The following is a 21775-nucleotide window of genomic DNA, read 5'->3' as shown; positions in this document are numbered from 1 at the left end:
CCAGGGACCCTGTATTGAGCTGTTAGGTCAGCTCCTTCAGATGCACTGTGGTTTCTCTGGGCCACTTCCTGTGCTGATGGGCTTGCAGATCTACCCCAGGGATTGATCCCATCTATGTAGCCATTTTCAGTCATACTTCCGGGGAGAGAGAAGGAGCTTTCTAACTTCTCTCCCTAATTGAGCTTGCTCATTCCTTTTATGGGAACCTGTGATGGTTCTTGGGGTACCAAGGACTGTGAATCACCTTGTCATCCTCTGCCTCCAGATAGAGGTAGTTTTGCTTGTGGTGGCTAGGTGTTAGCGACCTAACACCACCAGCCTATTAGCTACTCAAGTACTCTCCTTTGCGCTATGCCAGCCCCATCTTTGCCTTACAGGTTAATTATAGGTGCATCACAGTCCTCAAGTCCCTTTGAGTCATTCCCCTGTGATATCCAGACACTGACATGGGTTACTCTCAGAAATCCCAAATCCTCTGCACCAAAATTGCAATGCATCTCAATTTTCTGGTTTTACCTTAAACCACCACTTCTGTAATCCCTACAGCATTTGTGAGCACTTACATTAAAACAACAGTAGGCTATAGAAGAAACAATGGAGAGTTAACTAGAACCAGGAGAGTGGTGGAAACAAATGGTTACAATATAAAAGAGAATCATAAAACATGACCCTGGGTCTACACTTATCAGTAGTTACCTTTCCTATTTAATAAAATAGGTTTCCCCCTCCTGCAAACTTCAGTCTGTTGCAGAGCTGGCTGACTTCAGGAACAAGGATCCAATTTTTCATGAGAGCTCTCCAACATGTCTCCTCAGGGAAAAGATGCGGAGGATCTTTCCTTCTCCTCTATTATACTGTTTTTTATTCATAGACAGGACAAACCTCTGCTTGTTGTAATATTCCATTTTTACCTCCAAGTGGTGTCAATTGTTTGCAGTGGTGTCTGATGGTTTTCCATTAATAGTCTTGGGGTGGAGCAAAGCTAGACAATTGAGCCTTGCATTACATCTCCGGCTAACCAAGTTGGGGTAGCAACTCCCTCCTGCATGAATGGGCCATCACCGAGACATGTTATCCACTGGTGACTAACTTTTACTCTAAGCATATTTTCAATATAGTTACATTATTCCTTAAATATTAAGAATAAATGTATTAGAAATGCATTTCACCATGATTGAGTCTTGATCAGTTATCAGCTTTCTGTAGATACCTCACTTGCTGTTCTTGATGGATGAATACCCTGCAGGATGTGCTTGGTGTAGCAAGTTTGTGAGGCCTAAGATGAAAGTTGGATGTAAAGAGCAAGGGATTCTTTGCCAAGGAGCCTCAGGGTCACAGAACCTCCTTCCAACCCTTTCTCCAGCTGTGCTTTATCACTAATTAGGCCAGGCCCACCATCCTCCTGCAAGCAGGCAGGTTAATTTGCCTCTCAAGCCTATTTTTACCCTTTTCATGATGTGTGGGAATCCCATCACAGAGGGAAAATAGTTCTTTGGAGGTGCTCCCAAACACGGTCCTTATTCTGGCAGCACACAAATCTTCCAAGAGGTAATTATAAGATATGGCTAGATCAGAGGCACTTTTAATCAGTCACATGCTGGCTTCTGAACCATGTTACACTAAAACTCCATTACTTCCCTCCACAGGTTTTCTGGTACCTTCTCCACATCACTAGTCTCGTGCTGTAAAGCCTAAAACAACTAGAACAATTTTGAATCACCCCTTAATGATATTTTGACTGCAGTTTTGTTCATTACAATGGCAGGAAAGGGCTGGCTAAGTTAATGACTAACTTTTTTACATGAGTAGTACTATATGGATATTCAGTGGCAAAAACCTACATTAACATGGAGTTAAGTGTTAGAGATAGAAAGAAGGAGCAGAAGGACCCAGAGATGGATTGAGTAAACAGATTTCTTTATTGTGGTACTTGTTCCCCTCGACCCAGTTGTTGAGTAAGCCCCAAATTAATCACATCACACTCTTTTTTATCTAAGTAAATATGTAAATACTCACATTTACTACAATGCCCCCCAAACCCTTCTTTAACTATATGAACGCCCATATAATTAATATTAATAGCTATATACTGAATATAATTATACCTGCCCCTGTTTACAGCATTAAACATATTACACAGACATTTTTACCTTGAAGATACATTTCTTTGAGGTAATTGTAGACACAAATTCCCTTAATCAGAAGTTCACAGGGGAGGGAGGAAGGGGCCATGAGCCTGAGCTCGTTTATGGAGCTGGGAGAGGAAGGGAAGGGAGAGATAACACTTCTTCACACAAAGGGTATCCTTCAGACAACCATATTCCTTATGCAGCTACAACACTTACCTATCCTTAACAAGCAGGTTTCAGGACTTAAACCAATCGCTAACTATCGGGGATTGGGACATGACGTTCATGTCAGGCAGATTAGTTTACATCTGCCTACTGTGAGGTTTTTCTTGCATCTTCCTCTGAAGCATCTAGTGCTGGTCATTGTTGGGAGACAGTATACTGGAGTAGACAGACCTTCAGTGTGGCAATTCCTAAATCCCTATAATTTACTATTTAAGTAACCTGACATATTATTTCAAAATTACATCTTTTGTCTTAAAGGAATTAAAGTTAAAGCCAAAAAAGAGGAATATAAAGATAAATATGCTAATAGGAGCTGAGGTTGTCATGAAAATGATAAAGAATGTTATAAAGCATTATTTTCTTCTATCACAGAACGAGAAACTTAATAAGCATAAGGAAAACAGTATTATTCCTAAAGATGCTCAGCTTTTCCAAAAGGGGCTTAATAGTTTCTGTCACTCCTTCTGAATCTTAAAGTCTCAATGGGGGCTGCAGGAAGTGGTGCGGGCCGAGGGATATGCTGGCTGCCCTTCCTGAAGCCCCCATTGGCCTGGAGCGGCGAACCGCGGCCAGTGGGAACCACGATCAGCCAAACCTGCAGACGCGGCAGGTAAACAAACCGGCCCAGCCCGCCAGGGGCTGTCCCTGAACAAGCGGTGGACTGGCTTTGAGAACCACTGATCTAGACCATCCCTGACAGGTGTTTGTCCAACCTGCTCTTAAAAATCCCCAATGATGGAGATTCCATGACCTCCCAAGGCAATTTATTCCAGTGCTTAACCACTCTGACAGTTAGGAAGTTTTTCCTAATGTCCAACCTAAACCACCCTTGCTGCAATTTAAACCCATTGCTTCTTGTCCTCTCCTCAGAGGTTAAGAAAAACAATTTTTCTCCCTCCTCCTTGTAATAACCTGTTATGTACTTGAAAACTGTTATCCTGTCCCCTCTCTGTCTTCTCTTCTCTCGACTAAACAAACCCATTTTTTTCAATCTTCCCTCATAGGTCACGTTTTCTAGACCTTTAATCACTTTTGTTGCTCTTCTCTGGACTTTCTCCAATTTGTCCACATCTTTCCTGAAATGTGGCGCCCAGAAGTGGACACAATACTCCAGTTGAGGCCTAATCAGAGTGGAGTAGAGCGGAAGAATTACTTCTCGTGTCTTGCTTACAATACTCCTGCTAATACATCTTGCTGCTTTCCACTGCATTAGTGTTCTTTCAATGCTGTGACCCTTATTCGTTAATTGAATTTATGTAAAAGTAAAATAACTGTATTTGGTGCAATTTTAATAAGAAACTTTGTTTTCTTTCCTATTTCAAATATTCAGGCTTTCAAGAAGTGCTCAATTCACTTAACAGCTAGAATTGATACTTTTCAAGGTATTTAATCCTCCTTTCTGGATGCATGTGATTTGGGATAACTATAGAAAAAATTGTAAATTTAAACTCCATGTTCAGCCCAGAAATTTTAAAATAAGAGCTGAAGTACTTCGAGTGGAGAGACTTTATCTTTCTCTGATTAACCGTTGTTTCATCATATTTTAGATATTATTATATTTTTGGGCAAATATTTGGAACACAATAATAGCATACATTTAAATACTTAGGATTTGAATAATGTCAGGAAGTATTTTTATTTATTTTCAAATAAATCCTTGAAGTCATAGATCCACATTCATCCATGTCTATCTAAGGTGAGGTATCTGACCCCCATTATCTGAGTCTCTGAGCACCTTATAGTCTTGAATTTATTCATCCTCACAGCACCCATGAGGTAAGGAAGAAGTACTATTGTCCCCATAGGGAAGTGAGGCTTGGCCAAGCCACACAAGAAGTCTTTGGTGAAACAAGGAACTGACCCCACATCTCCTATGTTATGGCTTGGAACCTTAACCACTAGACCATCCTTCCTCTCCCTGCCACAGGTCTGTTAAAATGGTCAGTGCTTCCCTTTTTTCTAAGGGCATGCCTTCACTACAATCTTAAGTAGACCTATTGTAACACTGACAGACCCCAGTTGTCGGTGGGTGGGATCGAACCTGGGACCTCTGGAGCTTAGCGCATGAGCCAAAAGCCATGTGGTTCTTAACTAAGGCCATAGAGCAGACTCATTAATCTCTCTCTCTCTCTAAGTCAGGAGTCTCAAACATGCGGCCCACAGGCCCCATGCGGCCTGCGGAGCTATTTCCTGCAGCCTGCCATAGGCGCAGACTCCCCCCACTCTGCCCCTCACCCAGGGCTGGCTCCAGCTTTTTTGCTGCCCCAAGCGGCGAAAGAAAAAAACAAACAAACCCAGCCTGGTTGAGCTGCCGCCGAAGAGGAAGAGAGGCACTGCATGGACCACCGCTGAATTGCGGCCGAAGACCCGGACGTGCTGCCCCAATGATGCATGGACTGCTGCCCCTTTCTATTAGCCACCCCAGGCACCTGCTTCCTTCGCTGGTGCCTGGAGCCGGCCCTGCTCTCACTCCCCGCCCAACCGCGCCGTGTCCCTGCTCCTCTGCCTACCTCCCAGCGCTTCCCTCCACCAAACAACTGTTTGGCGGCGCTTAGGACTTTCCAGGAGGGAGGGGGAGGAGCAGGAGCCATGCGCTCAGGGGAGGCGGCGGAGAAGAGGCAGGGCTGGGGCGGGGATTTGGGGAAGGGGTTGGAATAGGGGCAAGGAGGGGGCGGAGACTTTGGGGAAGGGGTGGAGTGGGAACAGGGGTGGGCGGGCAGCCTTTTGTATCTTTGTACGAAAAGGTGTCAGTGATGTGGTCAGTGTACTAGTCCTCATGTGGCCCTCGTGGTCATTTGAGTTTGAGATCCCTGCTCTACGTGGTCTCAGTACCAGTAGATGGGACAGAACATCACACCCAGGAGGCATGTGGGTTACATACTTCCCTTAGCTGAGGAAGCGCATCCCGAGCTTCAGAAACTTCCCAGTTGAAATCCTGGACGAGCACCCACTTGTAACACCAACAGACCACGGTCGTCAGGATAGAACCTGGGGCCCTTGGAACTTAGTGCATGAACCTCTACTTCATGAGCTAAAAGCCATGCGGCTCTTAAATAAGGCTGTAGAGCAGACTCATTAATCTCTCTCTCTCTAAGTGGTCTCAGTGCCACTAGATGGCACAGAATACCATACCCAGGAGGTGTGTGGGTTACATTAAGTTAGGTCGATTTACAGCCACCTCAGTAATTACTGTGGTGGCTGATGTCCACACTACCTTCCTTCTGAAAGCTTCCACCGACTGAAGAGGAGCAGTGTGGGGGGCTTAGAGCCAGGGCTCTCAGCTCTGCGCAGCTCCCCACCATGAGCCCAGCTGCTCCCCAGTGTTTCTTGCCTCCCCACTCCCAGCCAGAAGTGAGGTGGGAGGTGGCAGCTGCCCAGGGCTTCTTGCCTCTGGCAGGGAGATCTGTGCCCAGAGTCCAATTGGCCACAGTGCTCCCAGCGGGGAGTGGGTAGCCGGGGGGCAACAGGGCTCTCAGCGGGGAGTGGGGAGCCTGGGTGGCAGCCTGGCTTGGAGGTCAGGGTGAACTGGAAGCAGCCCCCCTGGCAGCTGGCTTTCTTGTCAATTCCATGGCTCCTCCAGAGGAGCCATGAAATTGACAAGACAGCCAGCAGCCTATGTAAGTATTGCAGTGTCTACACAGACATGGTGTTGCCCTAACTACACCAACATAAGCCCTATGCCTCTTGTGGAGGTGGAGTTATTATGTCGGTGTAGTAAGCATAGGTGCAGGAGCTGGGGGTGCTGCTGCAACCCCTGGCTTGAAATGGTTTCCATTATATACAAGGTTTGCAGTTTGGTTAAATGGCTCTCACCACCCCCATTATAAAAATTGTTCCAGCACCGCTGGTAGTATGGCACTTACATTGGTGGGAACAAGGCTGTAGTGTAGACACTGACACAGTTAGGTCGACATAAGACAGCTTATGTCGACCTGTCATAAATATAAAGGGAAGGGTAAACCCCTTTAAAATCCCTCCTGGCCGGAGAAAAAAATCCTCTCACCTGTAAAGGGTTAAGAAGCTAAAGGTAACCTCGCTGGCACCTGACCAAAATGACCAACGAGGAGACAAGATACTTTCAAAAGTTGGGAGGAGGGAGAGAAACAAAGGGTCTCAGTCTGTCTATATGCTGGTTTCTGCTGGGGATAGACCAGGAATGGAGTCTTAGAACTTTTAGTAAGTAATCTAGCTAGGTATGTGTTAGATTATGATTTCTTTAAATGGCTGAGAAAAGAATTGTGCTGAATAGAATAACTATTTCTGCCTGTGTATCTTTTTTGTAACTTAAGGTTTTGCCTAGAGGGGTTCTCTATGTTTTGAATCTAATTACCCTGTAAGGTATCTACCATCCTGATTTTACAGAGGGGATTTCTTTATTTCTATTTACTTCTATTTTTATTAAAAGTCTTCTTGTAAGAAAACTGAATGCTTTTTCATTGTTCTCAGATCCAAGGGTTTGGGTCTGTGGTCACCTATGCAAATTGGTGAGGCTTTTTATCCAACATTTCCCAGGAAAGGGGGGGGGGTGCAAGTGTTGGGAGGATTGTTCATTGTTCTTAAGATCCAAGGGTCTGGGTCTGTAGTCACCTAGGCAAATTGGTGAGGCTTTTTACCAAAGCTTGCCCAGAAAGTGGGGTGCAAGGTTTTGGGAAGTATTTTGGGGGGAAAGACGTGTCCAAACAGCTCTTCCCCAGTAACCAGTATTTGTTTGGTGGTGGTAGCGGCCAATCCAAGGACAAAGAGTGGAATATTTTGTACCTTGGGGAAGTTTTGACCTAAGCTGGTAAAGAGAAGCTTAGGAGATTTTTCATGCAGGTCCCCACATCTGTACCCTAGCGTTCAGAGTGGGGAAGGAACCTTGACACGACCTAACTCTGTAGCGTAGACCAAGCCTGAGTCTGATCCTTTGTTTCATTTCTACCTTTTTCTCTCTTGTTGAAGGCAGCCTTCAGAATTTAAACATCTGCTTTATTTTTATCAGTTATATATAAAGGAAAACTGAGCCTTAGAAAGAGTGAATTTCCCTTATTCATCATCAGTTGGGTGTTTACTTTATAGTCTTGTCTGCACAATCAGCATCTCAATTACCTTTTAAAAATGTTGTGAATAAATATGATACAAAAACTAGAAGCCATCTGATAACTTCTAAGAGTATGTCTACATGACAAAATTATGTTGACCTAAGTTACATCAACATACAGCCACCGCAGTAATTACATTGCTTTTGCATGTCCACACTATGCTCCTTGTGTTGGCGGTGCACGTCCTCAGTGGGAGTGCTTGCATTGATTTAACTGTCAGTTCGGGGCACTGTGGGATGATTTCTGAGAGGTAGCAACAGTTGATGTAAGTAATGCAGTGTCTACACTGACACTGAGTTGACCTAACTGCATTAACATTGACTCTACACCTCCTGAGGAGTTATTAATCAGTGTACTGGGCAAATTACATCAGTGGGAGCAACAATTTAGTGTAGATGTTTACAGAGTTAAGTCGACAAAAGCTGCTTTACATCGACCAGGGCTAAGAGTTGACTGCAGTCTGGCCATAAACATCTAGAGTTTTGTTTGAGTCAGGATTGGATTGACACCAGATACCATAATTTTTCCTTTTTTAGACTGATCAAAAATGTAAACATCATATAGTCAAATATTTGAAGTTGGGCACACAACACTATACACTTATAGTTGATCATTCTTAACTTCTTAAAATCAGTGTAAGTTTGCTAATCAGTTATATGCAAGTACACAATTGACTGTGCAACAGATCAGCTACTTGTGCATACTTTTAACTAATTCTTTTGAGTCAACAAAATAAACACAATAAATGAATGGCTGTTAACAAAGCACATATGTAGCCTTTCATTTATATTTCTATGTGTAATCATCAGGCTCCAACTGTGTTAGGACTTTCAAAATAGCTTACATGCTACATACATTTTTAAATAAATGTAATTACAGAATTTTTATAATGCTGTGAATATTTTTTAAAATTGCATTTACTTATACAAAAATGGAGTGGATTTTTCAGCATTGCCAGTACATTTTATCCTCTGGTAAATTACATTTAATGTCATTTTTCAATATTAAAACTTACTACATCAGTTTATGTATATGTTTGTGTGCCTCCACATCAGTTCTATATTTTCTTTTTTTAACATGAAGTTTCCCCTCAGTCTTTTAGACTTTTATGTATATACAGTACCTAGCTCAATGATCCTTAACTGGGACCTCTATTTTCTACTGCAATACAAGCAACAAACAATATATTTTGAAAGTATGTATTTTCATATGTTCATGTTCTTTACTTCTCATGTCACTCTATTCTCCATTGCATTATGGTTACTGTTATCAAATCCTGAGGGTTTAATCTCTGTAATAGCTCCCAAATCTGCCCTTAATTCTCCTTTTTCACTGCAGAAGTCCTTTTCAAGTCAGTGATCAATGTCATCTTCATACCTAACTACTGCAGCCTCTTTCTTTTCAGTATTCTTGATGCTAATATCACTCAAGTTTTCCAATGTCCTTTTGTGAAAATAATCTACTCATCACACCACCAAGGACTTGTCTAACTAAAAGAAGAGACCTACTCAAAGAATTTTAGCAGTATCTCGGGGGCCTGATACTGTTTACACTTACATAAGTCTGACTTTTACTGGGAGTAGTATACTGATTTCAGTTGGACTACTCCTGGCAGTAAGGCGTAGCTCATGCATATTTGCAGGGTTCAGCTCTACACCCAGAAATTGCATAATTCAGTGCAATTTCTGGGTGTAGACCTGAATCCTGCAAATATGCATGTGCCTCTCCTGGTCTTCTAGTGTCTATTTCAGAGTAGCAGCCCTGTTAGTCTGTATTCGCAAAAAGAAAAGGCGGACTTGTGGCACCTTAGAGACTAACCAATTTGTCTGAGCGTAAGCTTTCGTGAGCCACAGCTACAGCTGCATCCGATGAAGTGAGCTGTAGCTCACGAAAGCTTACGCTCAGACAAATTGGTTAGTCTCTAAGGTGCCACAAGTCCGCCTTTTCTTTTAGTGTCTACTATGATCTTTATTCAGTCACCTGATAGCCACAGTCATTTTCTATTTCACAACGCACAATCACCGGAGGACGCAGTCTTCTCGCAACAGCACACAGCGACACAAGCACCCTCCCGCCCTTGAGGACATGGGAAGGAAACCGAAGGGTGTGCGGGAGGGGGCACTAATATTTTGAGGGGTGCAGGAGCTACGGTGGTGGCTCCCTCTAAGCCCCAGGGCAGAGAGTTTGCTCCCTCTGCGCTTCCTCGAGCCCCAGCCTCCAAAGCGAAGGGAGAGAGGAGCGCCTGCGCCTGCGCCTGCGCCGTCCTCACTCACTCACTCCCGCCCCCCTCCCCCGCTGCTGAGCCAGCTCCTACCGAGCTCAGCCCCTCGGCTCCGGCCCCGCCCACAGCTCCTAGCCGCGGCCCCGCTCCTCGTCCCTCCCCCTCCGGCCCCCCGTAGTACCGTTGGCAACGCTGGGTGGGCGGGGCGCTGTTGCGGGTAAGGGCAGCCACTTCAATGAGGTGCCCTTCCGCCGGTGGGCACGCGCGTAGGAGCGCGCATGCGCCGTGGCTCTGGGACCGTGTGGGTGGGAGCCTGCGAAGAGGGCCGCGGGCCCCGCTCTGGCCGCACGCAAGCGGCGCTGCGATGGGCTGAGGCGGGTCCGCGGGGCTGGGTGGAGCGGCCCCCCCCCCCGAGGATGGAGAGAGCCATGGAACAGCTCAACCGTCTCACCAGGTCCCTGCGCCGCGCCCGCACCGTGGAGCTGCCCGAAGGTAAGAGGGGAGCGGTGCCGGGGGCGGTTCCTCGGTCCAGCGCCGTCCCCCGGCGAGGGGATCCCGCTGCCCTCCGCTCCCCCAGGTCCCCCATCTAGGACTCGATGCCCCGACGGGCGATAGGGCAGAGCTCCAGTGAGAAGTCCGGGCCCCACCAGGCTGCTTTTGGGCCTGGGGAGGTGGCTGGGATTCTGAAACCTGGTCTGCACCTAAAATGTAGGTTAATTTAGCTACGTTGCTCAGGGGTGTGAAAAAAGATGTAGTTCGGCTGAGCCAGGGTAGGCACCGCTAGGTGGACAGAACAATTCTTCTGTCGACCTAACTAGCATCTCTTGAGGGGATGGATTTATTACAGCAGTGGAAAAAACCCTTCCCTTGCTGTAGCAGGTGTCCGTGCTACAAGCAGGATAGTAGCGCTTGTAGTGTGGACAACCTTACTGATGTACTGTCTCTGGACCCTACTCCAGGGCTGGTTTTAGACTGTTCTCTGTCTAATGGCTCTCCATTCCCCTCTTTTCCTACTGGAAGGGAGGAAGAATTTCTTTTCCTTTTCGCCCCTCGCCCTGTCTCAAGCATCCTTGCTACTCTGGGGGGGGGGGGTCTTCCCTCATGCTTTTAGTTACTATGATAATACAAACAAATAGTACTGAGGGGAAAGGAGTTAACCTCTGGCTTCTGAAGAGCAGCAGTAAAAACTGAATAATCCTTTTAGACTTCGTCTAAACAGGAAGTTGTACTGACATAAAATCACGCCTTCAGTTATACTGACTGACTTAAACTGGTGCAACTTTGTGTGGACATTTACACAGGTGCTCTCTGAATTGACATAAACAGTCCTATGCAATGTTGTCATAGTTGGGTTGGTCCCAGGCATTAGAGAGACAAAGTGGGTGAGGTAATATTTTTTTCTTGAACCAACTTCTGGTGATGAGAGAGACAAACTTTCAAGGTTACAAAGAGCTCTTCTTCGGGTCAGTTTTAAATGGATACTAAAGAGTTCAGGTGCAAAAGTTGCACTGATTTAAAGGAGGTTATAGTAAACTAATGCAATGTCTGTGTTCAGTTAAGCCCTTATTTTCATTCTGCAGCTGTTTGGGAAATCTGTGCAGAGGCATGAGTGTATATCTGCAGACTCAGGAAGATAGTATCTGTTCATGTTTAGAACATTGTTGTAATCTGTAATGTCTAGAAACTTCATTTTTAAATGAAAGCTTTAATTCTCAGAAGCTAATGGCTTAGGCCCCCTCAACTTGGCATTCACCAGTAATGGGTAGGCAAATATCTCTTTAAACCGTTTTAATGCAAGGCTTTGTGTCTACTCTGACTTGTCACTCCTTAATTAAAAACAAAACTCTTTGTAGGGCTTTGTTCATTGCTTAATTTTGTTACAAAATATTCAAACTTTACAAGTAAATCAGTGTTTTGTTTTTTGTAACTGACAGCCCTGCAAACTCAACCGGGGTTTTGAGTCAAATTGTGTTTTCATCTCCAATATCATCATTAGTAATAATGGTTCTTCAGGGAAAATTATGCCCTTAGTGATACTAGAACATCCCCCAAATCTTCAATAGTAAACAAGTGCTGTTGCTGATACGCAAAATGGAGGAGAATCCAGCTCCTTCACTCTTAGTTGTGTTAGCTGTGCAGGACTAAATGAAGTTTAAAATATATATGCTCTTTGTCTTCAAGTGTATATCGTTCTGCACAAAGGTTGAATAAAAAGGTTAGTTTCATGGACAAGGAAGAGTCGCATTGTAAGTTTCATTATTTAGCTAAGTAAAGAACAGATTTCTCTCTTCTTTGTGCTGTACCTGTTCTTTGAATTAATAGGATTTTGTTTACTACTTCTTCTTAAGGGCTAGATTTACCAAAAACTTCACAAAACCAACCCTAAACCACCCTTTCTAAGAGCTTGTTTATGCACAGGTTTTTTTTAGTGATTTAGCTGTGTTGGTTAATTGACATAGTTAAATCTGCACAACCATCTAGTATGGAAGCAGTTACACTGATATAAAGGTGCTTATGAGAGATTGTGCAGATTTAACTGCTATATGTCTGTTTCTAAATTGGTATAGTTAAATTGGCACAAACTGTATATGGAGTAAGACCAGCCTTAAGTTTCCGAGCCAAGTTTAAAATTATGAGAGAAAAAGCATTTACAAAATATATTTCATACAAATTCACCTGTTTCTACTTTATATTCTTTTGTTAATGCTGAATATTTTGATTCCTTCATATCTTATACTATATCAAAAATCAGTTTAGGTATTGCAATAAAGGTTCTGGGTTTTGTTTTTTTTTTACATGTTTTGAAAGCATTAATTTTTTAAAAAGAATAACATTCCAGTACTCCTGGGGGAATTCTGCACCACCGCACGCATGCGGAATTAATGTCCCCTGCAGATTTCTTTGTTTCCTTGAAGAAAAATGACTTCTAACTGGGAAGCAAAGGGAAGCTGCAAGAGCAGTCATGTGCCCCTCCCCAACAGCACTGGTGCGTCATTTTGGGCACCTGGAGCAGCTGACGGAGAGGTAAATCTTGGGGAGGGGGGGTTGGAGATGCACTGGTCAGTGGCTCCAGTTCTTTGTTAGGCTCAGCTGCTAGTCCTGGCTGGGCTGGGGGCAGAGGAGGACAGGACTTCCTCTTCCCCTGCAAGGCGGGGTTAGGGCTGGTTCAGACCTACCCCTAGAAACCTCACAAGGTGTGCCTCTCCTCCCGGCATCGTTCTTCAGCTGCTGGACGAGGGCCACTCTGTATGGGGAGTTGCTTCCCAGTCCACCCAGAACCCCCCCACCCGAGTCGCCTGTACCCAGAACCCTCCCACAGAGCATCTCTGCCTACATCTGGACCCCTACCTCCATTCCCCCTGACGAGCCCACCTCCTCTGCACCTGAACTACCCTGATGAACTCCCTGCACCTGGACCCCCACCCCACTGAGCCCCAACTAGCTGCACCTAGACCCCCACCCCATTAAGCCCCAAACAGCTGCACCTGGATGCCAAGCCCCACTTCCCCAGCATCCCCCCGCTTTCTGAGCTCATTCCCCCCATACCTCTTCGCTGAACCCCCACCCCCTTCATCTGCACTCAGAACCCCCCCAGTGAGTTCCTGTGCATCCAGATTGCCCCTCACCTGGATCCTCCCCATACTAAGTCCCTCCCCAGTTGGATCCTGCCAGGCTGAGCCTGCTTGCCACACACCTGGATCAGAGGCCAGACTGGGCATGCATGTGAAACTCTGTCCCTCTTGCTCCCTATCTTGGTGGGCCTGGTGTGGAGGTGCAGGGCCCTAGGGTGTTTCTGGGCCAGGCTCGGGCCTTGCACTGCCAGGGTCGGGTACAGCCTCACCGTTCAGTCTGTGTCCCTGAGCGGGAGGGCTGCAGGGTGATCTCCCACCCATTGACCTGTGCTTCCCATGGCCATGTAGGCGCCTCCACATTTATTTATTGACAAATAAAATATGCAGAATTTCATAGAATTTTAAAATATTGTGTGCTGAATTTTTATTTTTTGTTGCAGAATTTCCCTCAGGAGTAATTCTACTGCAGTGTTTGAACCCAAACACTGTAGATTTGTGCTTGTCAGAACCAAAAAGGTGAAAAGGTCTAGAAACAAAAGGGGAAATTGACTATTTTTCAGTGTATAAGTTGAAACAAAAAAGTCGACAGCATTAATACTATTAAGTAGATTAGATTTAAAAAAAAATCATTTTAGTAACATCAGTAACACAACTATGGAAATAATATGTAAATACAGGAAATCTAGAATATCTTCACTTTTAAATTAACTTGCATGATAGTGAGACAATTCAGTAATGAGAACTTAGCAGCAATCTGAAGGATAAAAGAATAGACAAAAATTAAAAATAAAATTAGTAACGTACATTTTTCTTACTTAGGAAGAGTAGTTTTTCACCTACAGTAATCTCATTAATTCATCATATATTTTCCATATAAACAACAGTAGCTTTTCTTTTAGAATTATTCAATAATTTGTCATATCTATATCTAGGTCTATCATACAGAGTAAAAATTCTATTCATCTACAGTAACTTCTAAAAACAGACAATAATTACTGGATAAATTTACACACAAGATATTATGGTAACTGAATAATCTAATTTCTGCGCAGATAATGAAACTGCTGTCTACACACTAATGCCAATGGTTATGGCTGACCAGCACAGGTGAGTGTTTCTTCCTACAGGTTTGTGCGTAAATTACTACTTTTTAAATTATCTTACTTGTAAGGTTACAACCATTAGCCTGTCTGTAACATGCGTCTAAATGGTAATAACTATAAACATCCTCCATAGTAGTAGTCTGCAGCTAAATATTTTTAAGGGCATAGGAAGCAACATGTTTAGTAGAGCTTTATTTATTAAAGTAGTGTTGGCTCCAGGGTTTCTGTTGCTGAGCTGCCATCCAGGGTCACAGAGGCCAGGTCTGTACTACATACTTTCTTTGATATAACTACATTGCTTACTGGTCTGGATTTTTCACACCCCTATCAACATGGTTATATTGACCTTAACCCCCTGTGTAGGCAGCAGAATGTCGGTGGGAGAGTTTTTCCTCCAGACATAGCTATTGCCTTTTGCAGAGGTGTTTTCTGCCTAGAGCGTCTTCTCCAGAAGTGCTGCAGCGACACATCTGCATTGGTATAGCTGTGCTGATGCAAGTTTGTAGTGTAGACCTGCCCAAAGAGAAGATTCTTGCATAGCTGGGGCCTAGCTCACTGAATGCCCAAACCTGCAAAAGACTATGTATATACTTTATGTACCTGAGAAATCCGGTTGACTCAATCCTGGAAATGCCTGTGTGTGCGCTTAAGACCAGGCGTTTGAAGTGGGTCCAGTGATGGAGAAGGAGCCAGTATGTAATGAATACTGGGAGAACAGAACAATGGTAGTTTCTTTGTGAATGAGATGTAGCACTAGGAGTTGATGTACTGTTGGTATTGAAACTCATAGTATCTATCTCTAGGGGAGATTGTCCAACATGTGTTGATCAGACAAGACTGATGGCTGGGGGCCTTCTTAAATGACAGTTGTTTGGGAAGCGGGGAAGCTGTTGGAATCTGTCTGAGGGATGTGTCAAAAGAGTTTGCTGCTACTTCCCTACCCCTGTTGAGTTTTGTAGACAAGTAAGAAGCACTGAAATTTGTTGATCTGATATCAGCATGTATGTTGTTCCTTCTCCACAATATGTTTATGCTGACACATATACTAGAGTTTCAGTTATGCAGCCTCCTGGACACCAAGTCACCAGGTTGTTTCAACCTGAGCCTAATTTGAAATGTGTGTCTTGTAGTTAATGCTGTGATCCATCCAGGTTTATACGGCTGTGTGTCTTACATGTCAGAGTTCTTCCATAATCATGGAAGTTCAGTCGAACAGTCTGCCTTAAATTTTATTATATTGGCGCTTTTTCCTTCTAAACTTGGTGTATGCATAGGGAACTTGCCAGAAATGTGGACAGGGAACATGTAGAGGAGTGGGGAGAAGTATTGGTATACATTTATTTATAATTGCTCAAAGCAAAGTCAGTGCTTACCAGAGTAAAGAAATGTCTTGAACATCTTGTCCTAGTCCACATTAATGTACATCCAAAATAACCACACAATATGACATATTTGTTGATGTCAGTTTGAACTAGGAAGTGGAAGAGCAAGGGGCATTGCAGGTTAGTATTCAGGTATTTTAACTGAGCTGTGGAGCCCTGCCTTGTTTATAGGCTGTAAGGGAGAAAAGTGGTACACTGAGATGATGGTAAAACAGATAAAGTATTCAGTCATGCAAATGTTTTGTGATGTGTATCTGAAAGTGGGTAAAACTATCTTTAGACTTTTTTCCCTAACACACAGTTTTATCTGCTTAAGGTCTGTTTCAGAGCTGCTGTCAAATTCAAAATTTGATGTGAATTATGCATTTGGACGTGTGAAGAGGAGCTTGCTTCATATTGCAGCAAAGTAAGATTTAGCACTTTTAAGTTGTCTGGGAGATCACTTAAAGGATTACAGTACCACAGAAATCTAGACCATTAAACGGGAAAACCCTTCAGTGCATATTTGTTGCTATATTTTTTCCCTAACCTTTCTTGAATTACCAGTGTGCACACTTACCACTTCAAGAATAACTTTTAACACAAAACCAGGCAGCTTACACTCAGGATTTCAAGTGGGCTTCCATATCCTGACAAGCTTGTGGATAGGCAACATTAACTACTGATGGTTGCTTTTTCATCCTTTTTGAAATAGGACTGCTGTGGGAGGAATAAAGCCTGTTTACGGTGTATGTTGGTTAAAGAGTTACCTCTGCAGTTGCTAGCTGCCTGAGCTTTGCTATTCCAGACTTGCTTTTCCCCTCTGTAGTAGACAGTTGGCTTTTTTTGGGAAGCATTCAGTCATTCTGTCTCATGATAATGACATCAAGGAAGTGAGAAGCGCTGCACTATTCATTAGGTGCTTTGCTGTCATAATATGGTGGGTTGGTACTTTGCTCAATTATGAGCAGACAGGGAAGAATTTTAGGCTGTATGCTGAACATTTCTATCCAGGCTGAAGTCCTTGCCTGTAAATATGAAATGCACGATGACAAAGATATTCTCGCGGGTGTTTCTGGGTATGTGTTGTCAGTTACTCCTCCCATCGTGAAAGCTACGGCAGACAATCGTTTCGCGCCTTTTTGGCGTGCAGACGCCATACTGCTTTCAGGAGATGGTGCACCGCTGCTCTCCTGCTACTATGAATCCACCTCTCATCTTCCTATGTAATCTCTACTATCTACTCTTTCTCTTCCTCATCGAACGCTTCCGCTGCCAACTCTGCTCTCCTGCTATTGCCGCGCTTCTGAGCTTCTCCATGTTGTCTGTCCTGGGCTCCCACTACAGAAACTACAAAAAACAACCATTTTCCTCCTTTTTTTGGCTACCGTGAACCGAACAGCACAGCTTCCTCTGCCACTCTGCTCTCCTACGTTTCGCGCCCTTTTTCTAGGATTACCCATGCAGATGCCATAGCCATGGAGCCCGATCAGATGTCCGCTGCAGTTTTGACCATTGTAAATACCTCGCGCATTATCCAGCAGTATGTGCAGTACCTGCAGAACCAGGCGAGAAAGTGATGATAGCGCGATTACTATACTGATGAGAACATGGACACAGACGTTCCTAGAAGCACGGCATGTGGCGTTTGGGAGATCATGGGGGTGTTGGGCCAGGTTCATGCCGTGGAATGCCCATTCTTGGACTGGTGGGACCACATAGTGTTGCAGGTATGGGATGATTCCCAGTGGCTGAGAAACTTTCATGTGTGTAGGGCCACTTTCATGGAACTTTGTGACTTGCTGTCCCCTGCCCTGAAGCGCAACGACACCAAAATGAGAGCAGCCCTCACAGTTGAGAAGCAAGTGGCCATAACCCTGTGGAAGCTTGCAACACCCGACAGCTACTGGTCAGTCGGGAATCAGTTTGAAGTGGGCAAATCTACTGTGGGGGCTGCTGTGCTGCAAGTAGCCAGTGCAATCATTGACCGGCTGCTCTCCAAGGTAGTGATTTTGGGAAATGTGCAGACCATTGTGGATGGCTTTAATGCGCTGGGGTTCCCTAACTGCAGCAGCGGATATGTGTTCAGTCTATCACCTATCTTGACCCCGGAACACTGGAGCAGCCAGTACATAAACCGCAAGGGGTACTTTTCCATGGTTCTGCAAGCAGTGGTGGATCACAAGGGATGTTTCACTGACATCAGCGTGGATGGCTGGTAAAGGTGCATGATGCTCGCATCTACAGGAACTCTGGTCTGTTTGAACAGCTGCAGGAAGGAACTTGCTTCCCAGACCAGAAAATTACTGTTGGGGATGTTGAAATGCCTATAGTTCTCCTCGGGGACCCCGCCTGCCACTTAATGCCATGGCTCATGAAGCCGTATACAAGCACCCTGGACAGTAGTAAGGAGCAGTTCAACTCTAGGCTGAGCAAGTGCAGAATGGTGGTAGAATGTGCGTTTGGACGTTTGAAAGCGCACTGGTGCAGTTTACTGACTTGGTTAGATCTCAGCACAACCAGTATTCCAATTGTAATTGCTGCTTGTTGTGTGCTCCACAATATCTGTGAGAGTAAGGGGGAGACATTTATGGCGGGGTGGGAGGTTGAGGCAACTTGCTTGGTGGCCAGTTTCGCACAGCTAGACAACAGGGTGATTAGAAGAGCGCAGCAGGGCGCGCTGCACATCAGAGAAGCTTTGAAAGCCGCTTTCATGACTGGCCAGGGTACGGTGTGACAGTTGTGTTTGTTTCTCTTAAAGTTGCCCACCCCAGATAGATAGATATAGATATAGGAAATAAAGTCAAATTGTTTAAAAACCGTTCTTTATTATTTGTTGCACAAAACATTGAGAGAAATCAGAAGCTAGAAGTGTGTGGGGGGGTAATTGGGTTAGGGGGGTGGAGGAGGAGGGAAGGACAAGTGCAGAAACCAAATCAAAATTTAGGATATGCCAGCTTTCTGCTGCTTGTGCTATCTTCTGGGGTGGACTGTGTGGGTCCCTGTAGCCTCCCCCGCCATGTTCTTGGGCGTCTGGGTGAGGAGGCTATGGAACTTGGGGAGAAGGGAGGGCGGTTATACAGGAGTGCAGTGGCAGTCTGTGGTCGGTCTGCCTTTCCCGCATTAGATCCACCATCCAGTGGAGCATGTCAGTTTGCTCGCCCATGAGCTTGACCATAGCATCCTGCCTGCTCTCATTGCACGTGTCCCTCCTCTCTTCGTATTCATGTAATGCTTTACGTGACTCCACTATTGTTTGCCTCTACGCATTCAACTGGGCCTTATCAGTACAGGAGGACTGCATGAGCTCCGCAAACATGTCATCCCAAGTTCGTTTTTCCCGCCTTCTAATCTGAACCAGCCTCTGGGATGGAGTAGATAGGGGCTGCGTTGAAACATTTGCACCTGCTGCGGGAGGAGAAAAAGGGAGGGTAGTATTTTAAAAGATACATTTTAGAGAACAAAGGGGACACACTTTCTCAGTGAAACCGGCAATTCATAGTGCATGTTCTTTCTGTACAAGGTCTCATTTTGCCTCTTATACTGAAGTGCCTGCCACTTTGGTGTGAGTAAGCCATCACATGCCGCTAGGCAACAGAATTCAGCTTGCAGGCAGCCATGGTAAGCCCTGGGGCACGCGGGGTTCTGCTTCTTCCGCATTCATTTCAATGCTTTCAAACTGCCGGACCCCCTTTCCTATAGCAAGCAATGTATGGTGGATTTGCCATATAAAAGGAGGGTCTGGGGGCTCTCTGGGATGATCGCTTCATACACAGCCACCCACCGCGGGGCTCCGATGAGGCTCTGAGCAGGGATGAGCCCTTCAAACTAAACGCGAACAGCCCAGCGTGGCTGGGTTTCCCCCCATTCCATGGTTCCGATCAAGCTCTCACTCACCGGAAGTGCCTTCTCCAGGGTCATGGTCCGGGAGCATGCTTTGGGAGTGGGGGGAGGCTATTGGCTTCAGCGTTAAGAATACAGATTCCCCACTTGCTGCCTGTGCACTGTCCTGCTCCTCTTTGTCCTCTAAAAACTCATCTTCCTCGCTCTGTGCTACTCTTCCCTTGTAGGTGGCCATGGACAGTGGTGGGGTAGTGGTGGCGTCACCCACCCATAATTGCATGCAGCTCACGGTAGAAGTGGCATGTATGGGGCTGTGATCCAGAGTGCCTGTTTGCCTCCCTGGCTTTTTGGTATGCTTGCCTGAGCTCCTTGATTTTTTGTATGACACTGCTCTGTGTCCCTGGAGTAGCCTCTTTCCGTCATGGCCCTGGAGACTTTAGTGTACGTATTTGCGTTTCTTTTTTTGGAATGTAATTTTGCCGTAACAGATTAATCTCCCCAGCATGCAATGAGATCCAGTACCTCCCATTCGGACCATGCTGGAGCTCGTCTGCGAATCTGGGACTGCGTGGTCGCCTGTGATGGTGGACTCTGCGTGGTCGCCTGTGATGGTGGACTGTGCTGATGGTCACCTGTGCTGATGGTGACCAAACAGGAAATTCAAAAGTTCCCGGGGCTTTTACTGCCTACCTGGCTAGTGCATCGGAGCTCAGAGTGTTGTCCAGAGCGGTCACAAGGGAGCGTTCTAGGATAGCTCCCGGAGTCCAATATCGTCGAATTGCGTCCACAGTACCTGTAACCCGGACCTGCGATCTCAATTTTAGCGCTACTCCACTTGTCGAGGTGGAGTAAAGAAATTGGATTAATGAGCCCTTTAAATTGAAAAAAACTGGTTTGGTCGTGTGGACGGAATCAGTTTTATTTCGAGATGACTCGGCTAAGTCTGAAATAACTGCGTTCTGTAGACCAGGCCTAAGCTCTGAACCTGGCCATAGCAATAAACATAAAATATGTATCCAATTTTTTAATAATGTTCCTTATGACCAAGATATAATGAAAATCAGAAAGTTAATCAACTACTCCTCATGCCCATTTAAAACTTTCTTGATGGCAAGTAATGCTGGATATTCTTGATCTGATGATTAAGGCTGTCGATTAATCACAGTTAATGCACGCAATTAACTAAAAAAAAATTAACTGTGATTAATCACACTGTTAAACAATGGAATGCCAATGGAAATTTATTAAATATTTTTGGTTTTTTCCTACATTTTCGAATATATTGATTTGTTACAACACAGAATACAAAGTGTACAGAGCTCACTTTACATTATTTTTGATTACAAATATTTTCATTGTAAAAATGATAAAGAACGTGTCTTTAATTCATCTCATACAAATACTATAATGCAATCTCTTTACTGTGAAAATGTAACTTACAAATGTAGATATTTTTTGTTGTTACTTAACTGCACTCAAAAACAAAACACTGTAAAACTTTAGAGCCTACAAGTCCACTCAGTTCTACTTCTTGTTCAGCCAATTGCTATGCCAAACCTGTCACACACTCAGCCCAAGGTTTAAGAATCTGAAGTGCCATCCAAAATCTGACTGGGATGAGGTGTGGAGAATGGTTTCAGATGTCTTAAAAGAGCAACACTCCGATGTGGAAACTACAGAACCCGAACCACCAAGAAAGGAAAATCTATCTTCTGGTGGCATCGGACTCAGATGATGAAAATGGACATGCATTAGTCCGCTCTGCTTTGGATCGTTATCGAGCAGAACCCGTCATCAGCATGGACTCATATTCTGGAATGGTGGTTGAAGCATGAAGGGGCATTTTGAATCTTTAGTGCATCTGGCACGTAAATATCTTGCGATGCTGGCTATAACAGTGCCATACAAATACCTGTTCTCACTTTCAGGTGACATTGTAAACAAGATGTGGGCAGCATTTATCTCCTGCAAACTGTAACCAAACTTGTTTGACTGAATTATTGGCTGAAGTAGGACTGAGTGGACTTGAAGGCTCTAAAGTTTTACATTGTTCTATTTTTGAATGCAGTTATTTTTTGTACATAATTCTACATTTGTAAGTTCAACTTTCATTATATAGAGATTTCACTACAGTACTTGTATTAGGTGAAATATACTGAAATATACTTGAAATGTACTATTTTTTACAGTTCAAATATTTGTAATAAAAATAAACATAGTGAGCACTGTACACTCTGTAT

At 44.5% G+C, this 21775-nt stretch overlaps 2 protein-coding genes across 5 annotated transcripts in view; both read left to right on the top strand.

Annotated features, from left to right (window-relative positions):
* Positions 1–21775, top strand: part of LOC142071475 (uncharacterized) — a 366622-nt gene that overhangs the window by 52040 nt on the left and 292807 nt on the right. The gene's annotated exons all lie outside the window — the stretch shown is intronic.
* HACE1 (HECT domain and ankyrin repeat containing E3 ubiquitin protein ligase 1) overlaps positions 9908–21775 on the top strand; it is a 92207-nt gene continuing 80339 nt past the window's right edge. For 2 of the 4 annotated variants that reach the window (XM_048844918.2, XM_048844917.2), the window contains exons 1-3: positions 9909–10148; positions 14281–14335; positions 16030–16119. In XM_048844918.2, the coding sequence (XP_048700875.1) occupies positions 9935–10148; positions 14281–14335; positions 16030–16119 (359 nt within the window). In that variant the 5' untranslated portion in view covers positions 9909–9934. Of the gene's footprint in view, positions 10149–14280; positions 14336–16029; positions 16120–18598; positions 19886–21775 lie in introns of those variants that run through there. The other 2 variants (XM_048844921.2, XM_048844920.2) reach the window with 2 other exon arrangements.

The sequence above is a fragment of the Caretta caretta genome, chromosome 3, assembly GCF_965140235.1.
Source record: "Caretta caretta isolate rCarCar2 chromosome 3, rCarCar1.hap1, whole genome shotgun sequence".
NCBI classification, from domain to species: Eukaryota; Metazoa; Chordata; order Testudines; family Cheloniidae; genus Caretta; species Caretta caretta.
This window is presented reverse-complemented; position numbering and strand designations above follow the sequence as displayed.